Below are 19,027 nucleotides of genomic sequence, written 5' to 3' on the forward strand. Positions count from 1 at the left end.
TACAGGAAACATACATAGTTTTAATGAAGAAACGGTTATCTAAGGTAGGATGTTCGCAAACATAAATGGTGTTACTGTCGTTCTTCGTGGGCACTACGCACGAGTAGGATGCCGGTATTCTGTTAACGCCCGGGTTCTGCACTATGAGCTAATCACGCATCATGTTTTAGGGGAATGGATAGTGCCTGTTGTCGGTGATACCCTGGTTGCACGGGTCTGCCTCTGGATTCCAAGACACCGCCTGTGAGTCCTCCTTTCTCGAACAAATGATCAACATCTTCCAGCTCGAGGCCACTAGTCTCAGGGAAGAAGACGTATACCATGGGTACCTAGGCACATAGTTAGCGTTTATGATTCTGCTGAAGGACATGCGGCCAACAAGAACGTACCCAAGCTGCACAGAAACACGCAAATATAATAAATGTGTGCCATCCAATGTTGTCGATGGCGATGGGCGTGATTTGAACAACAATGACTGAGGACGTCGTTAATTGTTTGCGCAAAATGAGACGAGGGGGAGAGAGGAGACTCACAAACACACATCCAATTCACAAATCCGGCAAAAGCTTGCCCACGAGCTCGTATTCTGGTGGTAGTCACTTCACTGGGATAAAACCTGCGTTAAAGTTAGCAAATTAGCTTCGTAAATGTGAGATCCCTGGCGTACCATGGTACGGGCAAGTAGCCAATGCCGAGAAAAAGTTGAAAAATGAATACAAAGGAAGTGGCTGCATATGCACAATTCCGTGAACCAATCGACAAAAGTATGGACACCATGACGAAACAAAAACAGAGGCCCGTGGCCGACGCCATGAGCGAGGCTCGACGGCCAAATCGATCCATGCTCCAGAGAGGAATCAAGGAGCCAACCAGGTACACAATGGAAGTACATCCGCCGAGAATGAGTGACATATTCCGTGACAAATGCATGGTATTTTGATACACAACAGGTGCGTAATAGTTGATCATGTTTGCTCCGGTAAACTGCTGCTGCACGTTGACCAGGCCACAGAGTATCATGCGTCGAAGGTTTTGTATCTTGCCCCCCGAGAGCAATTCCTTGTATCGGAACGGGCCACCCGCTGACTCCATCGAAATTGCTGTTTCAATCTCCAATAGCGATTGATCAACTCTAAGTGCAGACTCGGGAGACGCCGCATCGGTCTGAAGTCGTGCCAACACTTCGGCAGCATCTTCTCGACGGTCCTGCTCACACAACCACCGAGGAGTCTCTGGCAGTGGAATCATTTGAAGTACGAGACATATTGCAAAAACGGCCTGAAAGCTAATCGGTAGCCTCCACTGTATGGGGCTCTGCACAAAGCTGAGTCCATAGTCCATCCAGTAAGCGATGCAAAGTCCGACGATGGTCACGGTCCCTTGCGCTGACAGCAATCGCCCTCGGTTTTTAGGATTCGCCATTTCGCTTTGATAGGTCGGGACGGTGCTACTATTGATTCCATTTCCAAGACCGGTGACAATCCTCCCCACAAGAAACTGCGCAACGCTGTAAGAAGAGCCCAGTATGATGGTGCCAATAATCATGATGGATCCGCCCGCGATAATCATTCGTTTACGACCGACTCGATGACCACAGAAGAATGCGAAAAGACATCCTGCCGCGCACCCTATATCATATATGGAAGTCACTTGTAGAAGTTAGCCGGTGGGAACATTGAGTTTGTATTGGTCGGGAGGTTGACAAACGGATTCCTTGTAAGTTCGCATCTGGGTGATTAAACTGCCGGGCAAATTGGTTATCTGCGCCGATGAGACCACTCATCACCCCTTGGTCATATCCTAAGAGGAGGAATGCCTGACAGCTGGCAGCTATATTCGACCAAAAACAGATATTAGCGACTTTGCTTCCTGTTGCAGTTCGTAGCGCTCACGTACCTGTCACAGCCCAGTGAAGAAACTTGCCGCGAAGTAGACTCATATTTACGGCACTTGTCTGCAAACAGAATCGCGTCTCGAATCAAGTCCATAGCGGGATGCGAACAAGATCTTATGTTGTCATTTCTTCCTCGGACGTCTTGTCGGCGTCGATACCAATGCCGTTTGCCTCGTGCCGGATTACACCGAAAAGACGACCTGGTCGGGGTAGGTGGAAGTTCCCCAGATTTGTTTTCCTGTGCTGGAGTTCTAAATCTCCACTCTGTTAGACAGGGATACGAATCGATGTCTTGTTATTTAATGAATCCTGGGGTAATGTGAGCTATTAAGGGTCAATGATGAAGCGAGCGATGACAGTTTCAGGCCACATGATTGCCTGGCCGATCATGGGGTAAGAGTTCGCTGTATTAAGCCACGAGATGCTCTGCAGTAGCTGGGGGCCTTGGTACCATTTATATCGTCGTGTGAGAAACTTTGACGCCTGCGTGCGGAGGCATGCATGGGGGTTTTGCACGCAGCCGTTGGAGTCGTTCCTACTGAATAGTCGTTGTAAATTGGGCTCGTTTCGGAACTCTTGCCGCCAGTCTCATAAGCTCAGCTGCTCCGGCTCTCTCGGAACACATTTGATTGCGTCGACACTAGCCACGCAGTGCAGGCGCCATCCACTGGGTTTGTTCTAGAGATAAAGTTTAATCTCAATTTCATTGTTGGGGTTACTGGGTCTACTGCTACCATGCATAAGCCGTCAGAGCCAACGGGTTCATTCTTTTTGCCCATCATAGGGTTGGTTATTGGAACGCTTCGTGGTTGAAGCAGATTGGAAGGATGTCAAGAGTGGCTCAATGGCAACGCATATGAGGGCCTGCCATCCTGAGCCGTTACAACCAGAAACCGTATGAGTTAAACTTTTATGGGTAAATAAACATGTTTCGCATAACTTTGCAGTCAGGGTTACTCTGCAATGGAACGCTAGCCACAGAAAACAGTCTACTCCCCTCCCTCACAAGCTCGGCCTCAGAGACTATAGTCCGCAATGTAAACCGTCTTCTCTTGATCAAGTGCCTCCTTAATAGCGTCACAAACAATGAGGGCGGCCAATCCCGACTGTGGTGTACTCTTAATATCTTCTCGGCCTCTGATAGCGTTGATGAAATGCTGTAGCTGTAGATCAAAGGGAATGGCTTCGTCCACCGGGATCTGGTGCTTCGTCATTTGAGAATGCCACGATTTTTTGCCATCGCTATAAGACCAGAGTGCCATGTCTGGTACACTAAGACAGCCTTCTGTCCCAAATATGCGATAAAAGTCTTGCCCAGCTTTTGGAATGAGGGGGTTCTCGCCGGACCCCGATTCGAAATTGTAGGGTGAAGGTGCGTAATCAGAGAGTAGAAACGTGCCAACAGCGCCAGTCTTGAATTTCAGAGTCATGGCTGCGCCCTCGTCTGCTGTATAGCCACGTTGGGCGGGAATCCCCTCTGCGTGAACTCGAACAATCGGCCCAATAAGGTAGTGAAGTAGATCAATTTCGTGAATCATGTTGATAAGTATTGCGCCTCCAGTCTCTGACTGTCTCCATTCAGCAGGCGATTGGAAGTAATCGATGGGTTTGTGCAACGCCCAGATCCCGTTGATCGCCATGATTTTTCCTAACTTGCCCGTCGCGAGCACATCTTTTGTTTTCATGATGTACGGATTGAACCGACGATGATGTCCAACCAATACTTTGCTCGCTGCTGAAGAGAGTGAACTGACAAGGTCTCGTCCACTGTCTACATTTGAGCTGATGGGCTTTTCAATGATGACATGAACGTTGTGAGAAGCTAGCTGCTTCGCAATGGACACATGTGTATGATTGGGAGTGCATATGACGGCTGCATCAACCCTTTCCGATGAGTTCAACAGCTTGTCGACAGTGGTAAAATAATTCACACCTAACTTGACCGCCAGAGTCTGCCCAGCTGGAGATGGATCAATAATAGCGACAAGCTTTGCCTCGTGATTGTTTACAATTGTCATTGCATGTCTTGGGCCGATTATTCCTGCCCCAATAACAACAAAGTGGACTGGCGTCGATTCTGATGAAGCCATGTTTGTAGCAGGGATCACTTGATCAAAGCTGGATAACTTGCAGCTGCAGAACCGATAACAGTTTGTGTTCTTGTTATATTTGAGTTTATCACTGATGCCGCTTCGCATTTTGAGACTCTGGCTGCTTTCCGATATTCGGATGCTGGCAACAGAGTGGAAATCGTGGGGTTTCCGATCATGGCTAAAGTTTTTGCCTTGGGTGACTTTGAAGGGTTTAGAACTTCGTAGTGACCTAGAGGAGGGTCCACCAGGCCAATTACAGTTGGTCGGTAACTGCGACCGGTTAAGCTTATATCCATTTGCTTAAAAGCTTGATGTACTTGACACATCTAACAATGCTGGATACTTTGGCACATGTGAAACTATGGGTTACTCTTTGTTGAGTAGGTGTAAAGTCATGAATAACTACAAATGGGAAACTTATTCTGCCCGTCAGCCAAGAGGTGAATGTGTGAGAGTCCCAAGGCCCCCTCCTACGTAGACTTTGTGGTGTCCCAAATGCTGTTACCTGAATCATCTAGGATCTGCATCCAAGGAGCAGAGTTTTTGCAAATTAACGATGCTCCTCGACCACCTGTTTGAGATGTCCACTGGGGAGTGTTGTCATAGTAGGTAACTAGGTTTCCATCGCTCTGAAACACCATGTGGCATTTACTTGGGCTTCCACATCCACCGCTGATGGTATGTCCACTAGCCCACTGTGGCTTTCCTGTGGTGGTATCCAACACAACGACATTGTTGTCACCTTGATATTGCATGATAATTCCGTGCAATGATGCAAAGGGTGGTGAGTCTGATATAATGTCAAGCTGACCCTTGGAATACTGCACCGAGTTAGGCAACGGCGTGGTGGTGCAGAGGAAGTTGGTTATGTTCCCTGAAGAAGCCACGAATTCGGGCTGGAGACTGCGAGGACCCGTGACGCCTGCTGGATAGAATGCAAAGTTGGCATTCTTGTTGAAAAGTTCCTGCATGGGGCCAGGGCAATGCGACGCATCCGAGAAGGATGACTTTGGGGTTGTTACGCCAGATGCATCATTTTTGGCCGTCTATTAAGTACCAGACCTTGTTAGCTTGGAAACTCTTGAGCGGCTTGGTAAGTAATTAACATACTGTTATTCCGTCTGCCCAGCCATTAATCGCCATTGGGAAGGCAATGCTACCGCTAAACTTGTTGCCTGTAATTGACACTGGGCCACGCAGAACGTATGGGTCGTTAAAGGACCAGATATTGGCTCCAATACCAATGCCTAGGTTGAACATCTTCTTGCCTACAATCTTGTTATTAGACACGGTGACTCCAGCATAATTACCATTGTACTGGCCATCAACCATGTTAATAGCACCAAATCCTAGGTACTGGTCCGAGGAAACAATGGTGTTCCTGTTGATTGTGCTCCCTGGTGATCCGAATATTACAATGCCGCCGTCGGTTGGGCCTGTTATCTGTAACTCGGTGAGTATGAACTGCTGGTAATGAGAACGACATATCAAATCGTTTCGAGTAACTCACAATGTTATCTTGGACAAGGGACTGTGTGCAATCCAAAGAAATCCCATCTGCCCATAATCCGTTGCCTGCGGCGTCAGTCCCAGACTGTCCACAAGGACCAATATCGTTATTCACCACCTTGGCCCTTCCACAGGGATTAGTTGCATCCCCAGACCCAATGATGTGCATACAGCTCCAGCCTCGTGGATTTCGGGACGCCACATGAGACACAAGTTGGCCGGTAGCTTTGCCGCCAATTTCAATGTTTGCACCACCGCCCTTCTGATATCCGGCATTCGGTCGGTTACCATCTAGCTGGATATTCATGAGCCGGATGCCGCTATGGCCGCCGCCATTGATAATGGTGCTAGCAGCATTGCCTGGCATGATCTGAATTGTGGCGCGAGAACTATCTGTCGGATAACCTTCCGTAGAGATCTCTTGGTTATCAGCCGTGAAGTTGATCGGCCCAGACACCCGAACCAAGGCGTTTTTGCAAACCTGCACAATGGCACCGGTTCCGCCCGCCGTCAGTGCATTGTTGATGGTGTTCTGGTCTCCAGAACTAATACACCTGCCAGACGTCACGACGGCACAGCATGCGATGGCTTGCAAGAGCTGGACAAAAGACAGGCGCCTCATTTTGAATATAGATGACATTTGAGTTGAGTTGAATGGCTCGGCCGGCTCTTTGCGAGCATCCAACATTTGAAGGTGTCGACTTTGCTAATAAATATGAAGTATCACAGGGCGGTGCTGAGAGGTGGCCGGGAAAACTTCCTGGAAAATTATCATGCCCCTACCAATGGGCCAGTCTGGCTTGGGCATAGACTCTTACTTTCAATCTGTTTTCATCTCATGCTCTTCACCAATTGACTAGTCCAGTGTGCAAGTCGCAACCATCATCACCAACCAATATCTCAGTTCCACACCATTACGACCAGATCTGTCCCGACGGCTATTTCCCCCATCTTCGGACCATTCCAGATCGACGGCAATCGATGGCAACCCGATTGGTTCCGGTTAAAGACATGGTTGATATTCGTGCTTGACGTAGGTGACATCGATCAAGTTACACCCACCAACTACGCAACACTACCCCATCATTTTCAACAAATCTCCAAAAGACTTGCATAATCCCTTAAGGTTAGGCGGACCTGGAAGAATTACTCGGAACATGGTTCGGCACGACACTTGGTCCAACTCCGCGGTTCGAATAATCGCGGGATAACGAATCCGGGATATATCCCTTCCCCGCTTTCTTTCCTAGTCTGCAAAAGTAATTATTCAGGCAGAATATCTCGAGGTGGCGGCTCAGACAAGTTTGGGAATGATACGCAAGAATATGGAAGGTAGTATTAAAAATGTTGCTTTATCCTTACCGCCTTCCTCATCTGCCTCCTCATCTGAAGCATCATTACGGCTATTGTCACGGTTCAAGTATTTTGCCGGTGTTACATGATGAAGGGGGATCATCTGGCGACCTTAATTTGCTTCGTTTGTGCATGAATGCAGGCTAACATAGCCGGGAACTATTTGCCTAATGGAAACTTCCAAGACCTAGAAAGCAACATTTTGAAAGGAGACATTGGTTTATAAGAATCAGATGTTTTAGCATGAGCTGGGAACAGTGTCCTCAACTACAACACATCTCATCCAGACACAATGATGCAACGAACTCATTACACAACTTGCATCTTGCTTATTTGCTTTGGGCTTCTTGTGGAATCGCGAACATGTCGGCCACCGTACATCGCCACCACCAGTTACGTCGGCTGCTACCATGATCCAAACTCACCCCGTGATCTTTCAGGGCCGCTGTTGACGGTAGGGAGATTGAATTCGCCACAATACTGTTCAAATATCTGCGGTTCGGCAGGTTATTCCTACAGTGGTGTTGAGTTTGCAATGTAAGATTGAGAGATATGACGCAACCTGAGTATAAGAACATGGACTCACTAGAACCTTCGTGACAGTCAATGTTTCTGTGGCCATAAAATTGAAAGCACAGCGACTAAAGCCGACGAGACTTCTTGTAACATGCCATGTCCCGCGAATGCTACCGAATCGTGTGGTGGAGGCAACATGTTTGTCACTCTTGCCCTTTTGCGAGTTGAAAAGGCTCAGCTGATACTCTTTCAAGGATCAATATTTACAAGATCGCCAACCCCGAACAGAACCCACCACCGTCACCCAACTTCCCGGATTGCAGCAGGGACCCATTATGTTCCAATGACGTCTGCGATATGTCTTTGTCCATTACAGAGAGGGCAGGAAGCTTGGTTAAGGCCATGAACCTTGATGAAAAAGTCTCCAATGTTGGAAGTGCTGCAGCTGGCAGTTCCAGGCTTGGTTTACCTGCCTATGCTTGGCAAAATGAAGCATTGCACGGACTTGCAGGTAGTGTTGGAGTTCAATTCCAAACTCCATTAGGTGCCAACTACAGTGCGGCAACTAGTTTTCCAATGCCTATCAACCTGGGTGCCGCGTTTGACGATGCTCTGGTCCATGATGTTGCCACTGTCATCAGCACAGAAGCTCGCGCATTCGGCAATGCTGGCTTTGCTGGACTAGACTTCTGGACTCCAAATATCAATCCGTTTCGTGACCCTCGATGGGGAAGAGGGATGGAGACTCCCGGCGAAGATGCTTATCACATTCAACAATATGTTTACAACCTCATCACCGGTTTTGAGGGTGGGCTCGATGCCCAATACAAGAGGACACTCGCGACCTGTAAGCATTTTGCTGCCTACGACATCGAAGCTGGCCGCACAGCAAATGATTTGAAGCCTACACTTCAGGATATGGCTGACTACTATCTACCAATGTTCCAAACTTGCGTTCGGGACGCCAAAGTAGCGTCCGTCATGTGTGCGTATAATTCAGTGTACGGCATTCCCGCTTGCGCCAGTGAATACCTACTCAAAGACGTTCTTCGAGATCATTGGAACTTCACAGATTCATACAATTATGTCGTATCAGATTGTGACGCTGTGGAAAATGTTTACGATCCTCACCATTACGCCGATAGCTTGCCCCAAGCCGCAGCAGACTCCTTGAACGCCGGGACTGATCTGGACTGTGGGAGCACATACAACTACCTCAACGAGTCAGTCAAGTCAAACATGACAAATGAAGCTACACTTGACTTATCCCTTACACGACTATACGCTGCGCTTATCAAAGTCGGTTACTTTGACTCACCTGCCGAGTACAAGTCATTGTCTTGGGCTGATGTAAACACTACCGAGGCGCAATCCTTAGCTTATCGTGCAGCAGTAGAAGGAATTACTCTACTGAAGAACGACGGCACTCTTCCCCTACAGAAAAATCTTGCCAAAAAGGTTGCCGTGATTGGACCTTGGGCGAACGCTACTGACCAGCTTCAAGGCAATTACGCCGGAACAGCGCCATTCTTGGTCAGTCCGCTAAGCGTATTCAAGCGCCAATGGGTCAATGTACAATATTCTCAGGGTGCAGATATCAATTCACAGGATACGAGCAAATTCGCGGATGCTCTCTCGGCGGCAAAGGCGTCCGATTATGTCATCTACCTAGGTGGTATCGACGGAAGTGTGGAAAATGAGGGAAGAGATCGAGAGTCTATCACCTGGCCAGGGAATCAGTTGGATCTCGTCTCAAATCTTGCTAGCCTCGGCAAACCCCTGGTGGTTTTACAATTCGGTGGTGGACAAGTTGATGATACAACTCTGCTCCAGAACAAAAATGTCAGCGCCATACTTTGGGCAGGGTACCCGGGTCAGGACGGTGGCAACGCAGTTTTCGATGCTCTTACCGGTGTTGCGCCTCCAGCTGGACGATTGCCGATTACCCAATATCCAGGAAGCTATGTCAATGGGAACAGTATCTATGACATGAACCTGAGGCCTTCTGGCGGTATTCCGGGAAGGACGTATATGTGGTACAGTGGGAAACCTATCATTCCTTTTGGGTATGGATTACACTATACCAACTTTTCAGCTTCCTGGAAGTCCGTGCCCAAGAAAACATCATTCGACATAGCATCACTGTCTAAGGGTGCCACTGGCTTTAAGGACCTGGCCAAGTTTGCAACATTGTCTGTCAACGTCCGGAATGTTGGAAGCAGGTCAAACCTTGCGTCTGATTATGTTGGGCTCTTATTTTTGTCATCTACAAACGGCGGACCGGCGCCACATCCAAAGAAGCAGCTTGTATCATATGGTCGGCTGCACAAAATTGGCGTTGGCTCAACGCAACAACTGGATCTCACAGTGACTTTGGGTTCACTAGCAAGAGCAGATGACCAAGGCAACAAGTACATATACCCAGGGCAATATACCCTTGCCTTGGATGTGGACGGGAAAGTCAAGTTCACCTTCACATTGACCGGCAAGAAACTTCTCATCGATTCTCTACCCCAGGTACACGACACACAGCTTACGAAGCAGGGGTCTTGAAACTTGTAACCATAGATCTATTATCGGTATTGAAGGCAAATCAAGTGTATCTCACGGTCTATCCTGAAGCCATATTGTCTTGTCTATTCGTGATCCACTTCAGCCATTCCCCTTGCCGTAAGATGGATCGCACTCTGGCCTGCAGCCAATCTGTATTACCCCAAAACCCCCAGGAGGCTTGGAATCTACACCAGTCAACTAAAGCAGTCTCCCAGTGCCGCTTGAAGTCGTCCCAATCATACGCTGGAGCATGAGAAGTCTTTCTTCCTCGGAGTAACTCGTCCCGATACGCCTTTAGAAGACGTCGTTCTCCTTCTCCCATTGATAGTTCAGAGGGTATATCGCGAGACGCAACAAGCATATCCACGGGTACCGAACAAGTAAGCAACTTCGCCAGGTCGCAAACCCCAAGCCCTAAACCAGCATATTGGAAGTCAAAGAATGCGACCTGATCGCCGGTTGAGGTGGCGAACAAGTTTTCAGACTTGACGTCGCCGTGAATGTAGGTTTCGACGTCCCGACCAGTAGGTGTTAGAAACTCTGCAGCAAGTTCAGCGACCGTACTCGATGTAGCCTCTATTGGTCGACAAAATGCCCGAGACCATTCTGAGTCGTGGTCTTGCGCAAGTGCGTTATATTCCTCGCGGCGGGTGGCAAGATAAGTGTAACCTCCGTTTAGCCACAAACCTCGCCTTGTTGAGTCTTGCTGTGCCTCTCTTCGCTTTCCCTCTTGGAGAGGTGGTAGTATCAGGCTTTGTAGATCAAATTTTGGCTGCTTCCAGCAGCTGCTGTGGAATTCGGCCAGCCACCGAATGGCAGAATATACTTGGGTCGATGTAAGAACCGCTCGCTTTTCTCCAGCTATGGGATACTTCAATCGCAAGTCTGTCAAGAGTGTAGCTGTCAACCCGTTGAGTTTTCCCAGGTTCCTACTCTGGTTTTCGGTTGATGTCGATACCAGACACTTTGCAAGTGGCAAGTCACCAAGTGAAGGCGCAACTTCTTGATAAAAGTATTGTTCCACTTCGTAGCTAAAGACCTTTCTTAAATGACTTTCGTCCAAACGACCGGGGGGTGGCGAGACAATCTTGAGAATGAGTGACTGTTCATTACCATCCTCTCCATTCTTCGCCAAGGGCCGCGCCCGAATGGCGCATATGTGTCCGTAGCCAGCCCACAGAGTCTGCAGATTTGTGCACGAAATGAGTTCCAAGTCAATCCAAGAGAGAATCTCCGAGGCAATATCCCGAGACTCTAGACCGTCGCTCATTGTGAAGGTGAAAGGCACCACACTGCGACGTTGGTTGAAGGAGAAAATTATGGTCGCAACATGGAAAAGCTCAAGTCCAAGTGGAGTCAATCATCCAGCCATGTCCCCCCAGTCCACATGCAGTCTTGGGATGAACCATTGTTTGCCTGGTCGAGAACTCATGTGCTTGACATTAAACTGGATTAAAATACACGGCGACTTTTGTTCCAATCTATCATCTAACGCATGCTCGGAATGGGATTCTCCCCTCCCTAGGAGCAACTTCCCCATCCAATATGACAAACATTGCACAGCATGGAAGTGGCGCATTATCTCCAACTCTCAAATTGTCAAGTCTGGTCAAAAAAACCAATGGCAAAAATAAAAGAAGCAGGGTATTTCCCAGTAATTTTTTTTATGTGTTTATTTATTTTTTGATAGAATACCATAGGTAAATGAATCCAAAAGGCTCCATGAATGCGCAATGATTGAGCTGAAGTGAGCAAGCGAGCAGCAACTCCAACTCCAAGAGAGTCAGAACGCATGCGGTAAATACTATGCGACCGGGGAAGAAATCTGGAGTTCTCGTACCAGGCTTTTGAGGGTTAGTTTTAGAACGAAATAAGGGCAAATTAATTAAATTTAGCGATTTCGTATTAGTAAGGGTTATCGGCGGTTTTGTTGGCAAAGCAGACCATGCTAAATTCTACCATGGCGAGTTATTTCGACGTTTTGTACAGTTACAAAGCCGCTTTAAGACGCCTTTTTTAAGGATTTAGCTAGCCATGGATCTAATTGAAGTAGTAGACTTATCCTTGATCAAGGCTAATATCTAGAAGGCCATATTGCAGACAACCTCGTCCGAGATTATTTTTAGCTCGCACATCGTGTATTTCACATCCGTCATGCCCAGACGAATACAATAGCCACCGGGAAACTCGTCAAGCAGCGTCAGGGACAAAGTCTACCTCATCATGGTAGCAGCTACGAAAGTCCAGTATGGCTCTACTTCGCCGGCAGGGAGCCCCAACTCAACGAGGCGGCCACATCGCGGATTCAAGCTGCTGGTACCTGGCTAAAGTCTCAATTTATTGGCTTTTCAGAAGTTCCACCCCCTCTCCGGGTTCATTCTCTCTTGCTCATTGCAAAGGGAGCAATTTTTGTTCACAGGCTTTATCAGTCTCTCCAGGAACGCTGATACTCGTAGCCATGGCACCGGATACCATCGAAGACGCTGCAGTTCCGCGATTTCATCGAGAAATTTGATGTTGGTTGTTGGCCACAGTTATACTCGGCCGCTTGCCACGGTGTTGACACTTGGACGAAAGGTTTACTTCAGGCTCACCGCTCGCAATCATATGCAATTTGCCTCGATCTAAACCCTGACTCATGGTTCGGCCCAAGTGTTAGGCAATTTGCCCCTATCAAAGGAAAACCCTCAAACGATTAGGCCGTCCTACATAGGACAGTGTCTACAGACCAGCGTTTGTCAGACGTCTACCACCAATGACAAATACATACCTAGAAATGCCATCTGTCATGTTCGGGTCTGAAATATGGAACTGCAATTCGATGTTATACAGTACGGAGCACACTACGGAGTATCTTTGTGCCATTTGACCGGGATCTCCCCCCCACAAGAAGACGCGAAGATCCTGACAAGTTTAACCATAACATGGGTCAAGCCGTGGCCACGCACGCAGTGACTTTAGCCTGCCGATAAACCTGGGGTAATAACGCCTCCCGAAATCGAATGAGTGCGGCAGTCAACTCGGCTTAAGCTGAACCTACATTGTTTGGTTCGCGCTATAAAAGACAGATGAATCCCCCGCAGACCGTTGGACCTGGGTCACAGTTGAGATCACCAGACATCAACATTGCCTCGGCAGTACAATCTGGGTGGCCTCTTTGAATGCGCCTGTCCACAATGTCAGAAAAAGAAGGCCATACTCTCGAGTCGCAGTCAGAGACACAGCGGTCGAATGGCCGGGAGAGCCTGGCTGGTGTTGAGGGACTGAAAGGGGAGCCACGTAAGGATGACGACCAGTACGTTAAATCGCCCCCGACCGGATGCATTGCATTCTATCTTGATGCCAGACCCAACCTTTCCCGTCAATGTGTGCTAATATGGCTCCATTAGGTCCAGACAAGACTCCGTCATATTTGACCGAGTTGCCGAAAGCCGACTCCGACTCAAAATTGACCTCTTCATCGTACCGACAGTATCGTTGTTGTACCTTTTCTGCTTTATTGATCGCGCCAATTTGGGTGGGTAGAGTCCTCAAACCATCCATCTAATTATTGAGGGAACCTCAAAGCTAAATGCATGTGTTGACTAGGAAACGCCAAAATTGCCGGCATGGATAAGGACCTACAAATGCGTGGCTACGATTACAACCGCATCATCACCATATTCTACATATCATACATTCTTTTTGAAATACCGGGCACCTTGTGCTGCAAATGGATGGGTCCGGGCTGGTTTCTTCCTCTGAGCGTTGTGCTGTTTGGCATTGCATCCGTCTGCACAGCTTTTGTTAACACAGTCCCTCAAGCCATGGGCGTCCGGTTCCTGCTAGGGATATTTGAAGCCGGTATGCTGCCAGGAATTGCATACTACCTCTCCCGTTGGTACCGTCGGGCAGAGCTTGCCTTTAGGCTTGCTCTTTACATCGTCATGGCGCCTCTCGCGGGAGCCTTTGGGGGCTTATTGGCCTCTGCGATCTTAAGTCTAGATCACTTCGGCGGGCTTCACTCTTGGCGGATGATCTTCGCTATTGAAGGCATCATAACCATATCTCTTGGCTTAGTGTCTTTCATTACTCTCACGAGCAGCCCAATGTCCGCACGATGGCTAAGCAAGGAAGAAAGAGCGCTCGCGATTGCCCGCATTGAATCGGAGCGCATGGGAACCGTTATTCTTGACAAAATCGACAAGACCAAGCTCATGCGAGGCATATTCTCCCCCGTTACTCTCGCAACTGCCTTCATATTCCTACTCAATAACGTCACGGTTCAGAGTCTTGCCTTCTTCGCCCCTACCATCGTGCAAACCATCTACAAGACCGAGACCGTGGTTCGCCAGCAGCTCTATACAGTGCCTCCTTACGTGGTTGGTGGGTTCTTTACCCTCTTTCTCCCGCTAATAAGTTGGCGTATCGATCGGCGTTTAATCTTCTTTGTACTATCCGCGCCACTGGTCATGATCGGTTACTGCATGTTTCTTGGCACCAAAGTCGCAACAGTACGATATGCCGCCACATTTCTCATTGCCTCATCAGCCTTCGCATTCGGTCCGTTCTCTAATGCCCATGTTTCCGCAAATGTGGTCAGCGACACTGCACGAAATGGTGCCATCGGGATGAATATCATGTGCGGGAACATAGGTGGTTTGATTGCGGGCTGGACATTCCTCCCTTGGGATGCACCAGATTACCATATTGGCAATGGACTAAATCTGGCGACAGCCAGTATGACTCTCATTGTCAGTATCTTAATGTGGATATGGATGGAAAGGGACAATAAAAAGCGTGATGCACAAAATGTTGAGACTGAGCTGACTGGCTTGACTGCCAAAGAGATTGAGGACTTGGACTGGAAGCATCCTGAGTTTAGATGGAAAACTTGACACAGAAGCAGCCGTAAGTTTACAGCTATTCTTTGCTTCTTCAGGGTTATTTGACTGTCAAGAACCATCTATTCACATGTTCTTCGTAGCTTGATGTGACCAAATTCAAGGAAAGGTGCAAAGTAGCCGAGGTTTGTCTTTATGCCATGACACCGAGAATGCTCCGTTTTTGTTCTGAACTAGGTAAACTATTCGAGGGAATATCAGGTTGGATAGTTGTTGTCGATATTGGCCATCTGGCTGTGAAGAAACGCGTGCTTTTCCTCACCGATATTTGGGTCTGAGACCCATGATTCGCCCGACTCAAGCACGTCAATCCTTTAATGTATCTGGCATTGCCCTGTCATCTTTGATGCAATAGAAACAAGTAAAATGGCCGTGCCCGGTTGTGTTCTCGTCTACTGTCCCGGGATGGTACACTTCGGCAGCCGGAATAATCTAGTTCGCTGCAATGCAGCGCACGGTAGCCAGCTCATGCATGACGTTTTGTTCAGGAAACCCCACAATGCCTATTCTGATGAGAGCAAAGGATTCTTCTGTACGCATACGAAGATGTCTTGTGTTGAACGGCTAACGGGTGCCTACTACCTTTTGAGGGAATAGCTGGTACAAAGCGTTATATCGACCCATGAAGCTCTACAACCTCACAAGGCCAATATTGCAACATGAGATGGTTCCATCACAAAAATGTAGTCTTGAAAAATGAAAAATGAAAATTTTGTCTATTTAATGAGTTACCCCAAATTCTAACTAGATATAAGAGAGCGTTTCACATAAGAGACCATCTTCCCGTGCCACATGAAAGACAGTATGGGCTATTACACACTACACGTCATTAAACATGTAAAATAACGCCCCAGTACAGTAACATTAAGACGAAACAGAGTCTTGATGAGAGACTAGGTTTTTGTCATGACCTAGCCACTTAGTTCAAGTAGTAAACATCGTAGTCGCGGTCCGCTGGAATTTGTCCGTCGGCAATTTCGGCATCATTGTAGGCAGGGAAGGCAATGAGGCCGTCCTTGTTGTCGACCGCAGAGAAGGTGGTGAATCCAGCTGGGTCATACCCAGATGTAACTGTGAAATCGCCAAAGTTCTGTGGGCCACCGTTGTTGTGGGAGGCTCCCGGCCCATTAACGATGAAGTTCACGTCAGTCTTGCTGGCGACGTGAGTATTGATAAGGAAATGCCATGTGCAAGAGCTATCGTCTTCGGCACAAGTGCGCTGTGTGCCTTCGATAGTCCATTTGGGAACGGGAGCCGGGTCGAACTGAGCCTGGAGATCAGCCTTCGTCTTGAGAATATCCGCCGACTGGATTGTCCGGGCGGGAGCTGCGATGACAGATGACGCAGCGAGAAGGGTGGTGAGAATGGACTGAGTAGCCTTCATCTTGATAATATTTGTAGAATGACTATACGTCTGTGGTTGTTTTGAAGAATGGAATATGTTGTTGTGATGCGTTTGAGGATATCGATATCAAAGTGAAGAAGCTGGATGCTCCCTTATATAGACTTTTAATACCCGACAATGTATCATCATCTACAGATCTTTTACATGATGAATCTTCGTATTCAACAAAATCTCCGAAACCAGGATGTCGTCAGTATGAGTCTTTCGACAGCAAGTAAGCTCGTACGAAGTATTTCGGGCCGGAGTCAGCATGTCTCATGATCAGGAAGTGCTCAAAATCGGTAATATATCGTCGATCTTAGACTCCACCAGCTGTCAACACGATTGATCGACAAAAGCACCATGGACAAATCCATCAAACACGAAAAGGCAGAGTCAAAGTTTATTGCCTGTCTTAGACTTTCTGATAGTTGACTTGTTCCCAATGTGGAGTGACACGGCGGTGCTGGAGAACGCGGGAACTAGAATTGGCAAGATCTGCATCATGTTTTAAGGTTATACGCAGCGCTGCTCTATTTTTGAACACAAAGGTCAGCACATGTCGGGAATAGCACTAGGAAACCCCGGAGGGACAGAGTTCGTATTGCACAATGGTCAGGCGTCTGTCATCATTTAATGCTGACGGTAATAAACACGTATTTGAGACCTGCCTCACCCGCTGCATATTTGATGTGTTCTTTCAACATTAACATGGCGATGCTTACCTTGCCCAAGTCTCTATCTGTGTCAGCGATTTGAGAATTGCCCAACCAGAAGCCCAATGAAGGCTTGGGGCTCATTGTTGACTGTTGGCAACTCCAGTCCTGGGTTCCAAGCTCGGTTCGCTATTTACTCAACTTTTACGTTGGATGCATGTTGAAGTGCAATTTCCCCTTTTCTCTTCCGCCTCTTCTTCCTCTTCCTGTTCCCATCCGCAATCTTTTGCCGCTTTTCCGGTAAATTGGATCGAGTCACCGAGTCACCGCCGCTCGCAACCATCCAACCCAGCCTCCAGCAAGACATCCAGTGAGGCACAACGAGATGAAAGGTAATCCCTTTGCAACATTTTACCACCTGATGCATGTATGTTGCTCATCCCTGTCAGCAACGCGCTGAGGCTATCTAAAAGATGGATTTTAGTGTTCTCCGCATGGCACCCACATTTGATCATTAATGGCTCCAAGGGGTCAACCCAATCTCACACTTCTGCAAGTTTCGCTGCTGCCTACAATTTATGGGGTCATTAGCTAGAGCTCACTTCGCTCCGGGTCATAATTTCTACGGCAATTGGCGGATGAGAATTACCGTCAACATACGACCGTGATATTAGCCTGGTGAAGGTTGCTGGAGATGGCCCACAACGGACCTGCCGAAGCTGCAAATATTGACCTTGAAACTGTTGTCCTGACTCAAGAGCTTTACGTTGAGGGCTTTTTCATATCTACGAGTTGGATATTGCAGGCCGAGACCCGGTCTGAAGGGAGGGTTGCTCTCCTGGGTGGATTACCACGGCTTTTTGCACCATGAGTCTCAATGGCGTTGCGATGTCTTGCTACTCTATGAGTTTTGCTATTTTCAGAACACTTTTTGCCCTGTTGAGCCCTGTAACATTGAATATGGTTAGCCGGTAAGTGGGAGAACGGCAAAAAAGTGAATCAGTTTGGTGGGTCAAAACAACCTCTTTGTGTTGCCAGAGTTTGCCGTTTGCGATACCGCTTGAATTTGACAATGTTGTTCCTTTTCCAATCGAGAGCGTTTCGGACCCGGCCTAGCAAACGATTGGCCAAGTTTCATGGGAACAAGCTGGGAGTGAGTGAGAGCCTCCTCGCGGAGCAACCGGCCCAGTGGCTTGACCTGGTGCAGAAGAGACATGGACTGGAGGGAGGCAAGAGAACGACCCACGCCGACGCCCGCATCAGAAAATCCCCATGGAGTCAAGTTTTGAGGAGGCGGGCCGCAGCGGAACCACTCATATTGTAGAGAATGTTGGTTGCCTGTTTCCGGGAGCCGATCGGTGGTGCGGCTTGTCAAGGTCTTTGTCTTGTCCCGCCATGGCGCCATGGACGCCACGTTCAAGTTGGGACAAGTTGGGGCTGGCAAAGGTATTTGATGGTATGTAAAGTGCCGCAACAGGGCTAGCAAGGTATTCGTTGGTTGTGTGCATGTGTGAAGAGCAGCAGAAAGCCAAAACAGTTGAGATGAAGCGCACTAATGGGCAAGTTTTCGGCCGACGTTGTTGGAGATGTTGCTGGTTGCTCGTGCGTTTCGATGCAAGTAGACATACATTCATCTATCCTTTCAGACCTACATTTGGAGTAACTACAGGACAGATTTTGAGTCCAAGTGGCTTCAAGCCAGAAGACTAGTGTTCCCCCAACTTGCTTCTGCGTATCCCTCGCCAACTCCCTCAGCACCAAGTTAGGTTCCTTGCACCGCGAGGCGAAACTGGAGACTGGACTGTAAAGCAGCGGGTCGCTCCAAACTCGAAGTTGCCAAGATCTACGCGTGCGGGTAAGAGGACAAAAGCATCCATGCAGTCGTGTGGAAGGATTCAAGCAATCACTTGATACTTTGTTGCTGACATGTGGAGACTGAATTCATCTCAACTCCACCTCCACAATGTTTAGTATGTTTAGTATGTTTTGGTCGGGCAAGTTGGGGTGGGAGAATCCAACGGCGCTTACAATTTCATGCCCAAGGATGCTCAAGGTTGCTCAACCGGCAACAGGTCAGTGTGCTAAGTCAACGCCCCTTTTCTGGGCCGACGTCACTCATGGACTGGACATGTGTTGGCTCATGCTCCTCCAACAGAGCGAAGCAAGGTTCCCATCCTGGCGTGGTT

At 48.2% G+C, this 19,027-nt stretch overlaps 7 protein-coding genes across 7 annotated transcripts; 2 read left to right on the plus strand and 5 right to left on the minus strand.

The window, feature by feature from the left end:
- Positions 1-152: 152 nt before the first annotated feature.
- VFPPC_10420 (sugar transporter) lies at positions 153-1,939 on the minus strand (the record flags this gene model as incomplete). Its single annotated transcript, XM_018288793.1, has 6 exons — positions 153-329; positions 390-475; positions 534-616; positions 668-1,649; positions 1,708-1,830; positions 1,897-1,939. 6 exons carry the CDS (start codon positions 1,937-1,939, stop codon positions 153-155), a joined length of 1,494 nt encoding a protein of 497 aa, XP_018137383.1.
- Positions 1,940-2,910: 971 nt separating this feature from the next.
- Positions 2,911-3,984, minus strand: VFPPC_16871 (quinate utilization oxidoreductase protein; the record flags this gene model as incomplete). Its single annotated transcript, XM_018294624.1, has 1 exon — positions 2,911-3,984. The coding sequence occupies one exon, from the start codon at positions 3,982-3,984 to the stop codon at positions 2,911-2,913; it is 1,074 nt and encodes a 357-aa protein (XP_018137384.1).
- Positions 3,985-4,457: 473 nt separating this feature from the next.
- Positions 4,458-6,118, minus strand: VFPPC_10421 (d-mannose binding lectin domain-containing protein; the record flags this gene model as incomplete). Its single annotated transcript, XM_018288794.1, has 3 exons — positions 4,458-5,033; positions 5,098-5,430; positions 5,498-6,118. The coding sequence occupies 3 exons, from the start codon at positions 6,116-6,118 to the stop codon at positions 4,458-4,460; spliced, it is 1,530 nt and encodes a 509-aa protein (XP_018137385.1).
- A 1,604-nt stretch (positions 6,119-7,722) lies between these two features.
- VFPPC_10423 (beta-xylosidase) lies at positions 7,723-9,918 on the plus strand (the record flags this gene model as incomplete). The annotated part of the gene is made up of 1 exon (XM_018288795.1): positions 7,723-9,918. The coding sequence occupies one exon, from the start codon at positions 7,723-7,725 to the stop codon at positions 9,916-9,918; it is 2,196 nt and encodes a 731-aa protein (XP_018137386.1).
- Positions 9,919-9,976: 58 nt separating this feature from the next.
- VFPPC_10424 (phosphotransferase) lies at positions 9,977-11,188 on the minus strand (the record flags this gene model as incomplete). The annotated part of the gene is made up of 1 exon (XM_018288796.1): positions 9,977-11,188. The coding sequence occupies one exon, from the start codon at positions 11,186-11,188 to the stop codon at positions 9,977-9,979; it is 1,212 nt and encodes a 403-aa protein (XP_018137387.1).
- Positions 11,189-13,094: 1,906 nt separating this feature from the next.
- VFPPC_10426 (MFS transporter) lies at positions 13,095-14,795 on the plus strand (the record flags this gene model as incomplete). The annotated part of the gene is made up of 3 exons (XM_018288798.1): positions 13,095-13,213; positions 13,308-13,435; positions 13,507-14,795. 3 exons carry the CDS (start codon positions 13,095-13,097, stop codon positions 14,793-14,795), a joined length of 1,536 nt encoding a protein of 511 aa, XP_018137389.1.
- Positions 14,796-15,720: 925 nt separating this feature from the next.
- Positions 15,721-16,185, minus strand: VFPPC_10427 (hypothetical protein; the record flags this gene model as incomplete). Its single annotated transcript, XM_018288799.1, has 1 exon — positions 15,721-16,185. One exon carries the CDS (start codon positions 16,183-16,185, stop codon positions 15,721-15,723), a length of 465 nt encoding a protein of 154 aa, XP_018137390.1.
- Between the last annotated feature and the right edge of the window lie 2,842 nt (positions 16,186-19,027).

The sequence above is a fragment of the Pochonia chlamydosporia genome, assembly GCF_001653235.2.
Source record: "Pochonia chlamydosporia 170 chromosome Unknown PCv3seq00011, whole genome shotgun sequence".
Classification (NCBI taxonomy): domain Eukaryota; kingdom Fungi; phylum Ascomycota; class Sordariomycetes; order Hypocreales; family Clavicipitaceae; genus Pochonia; species Pochonia chlamydosporia.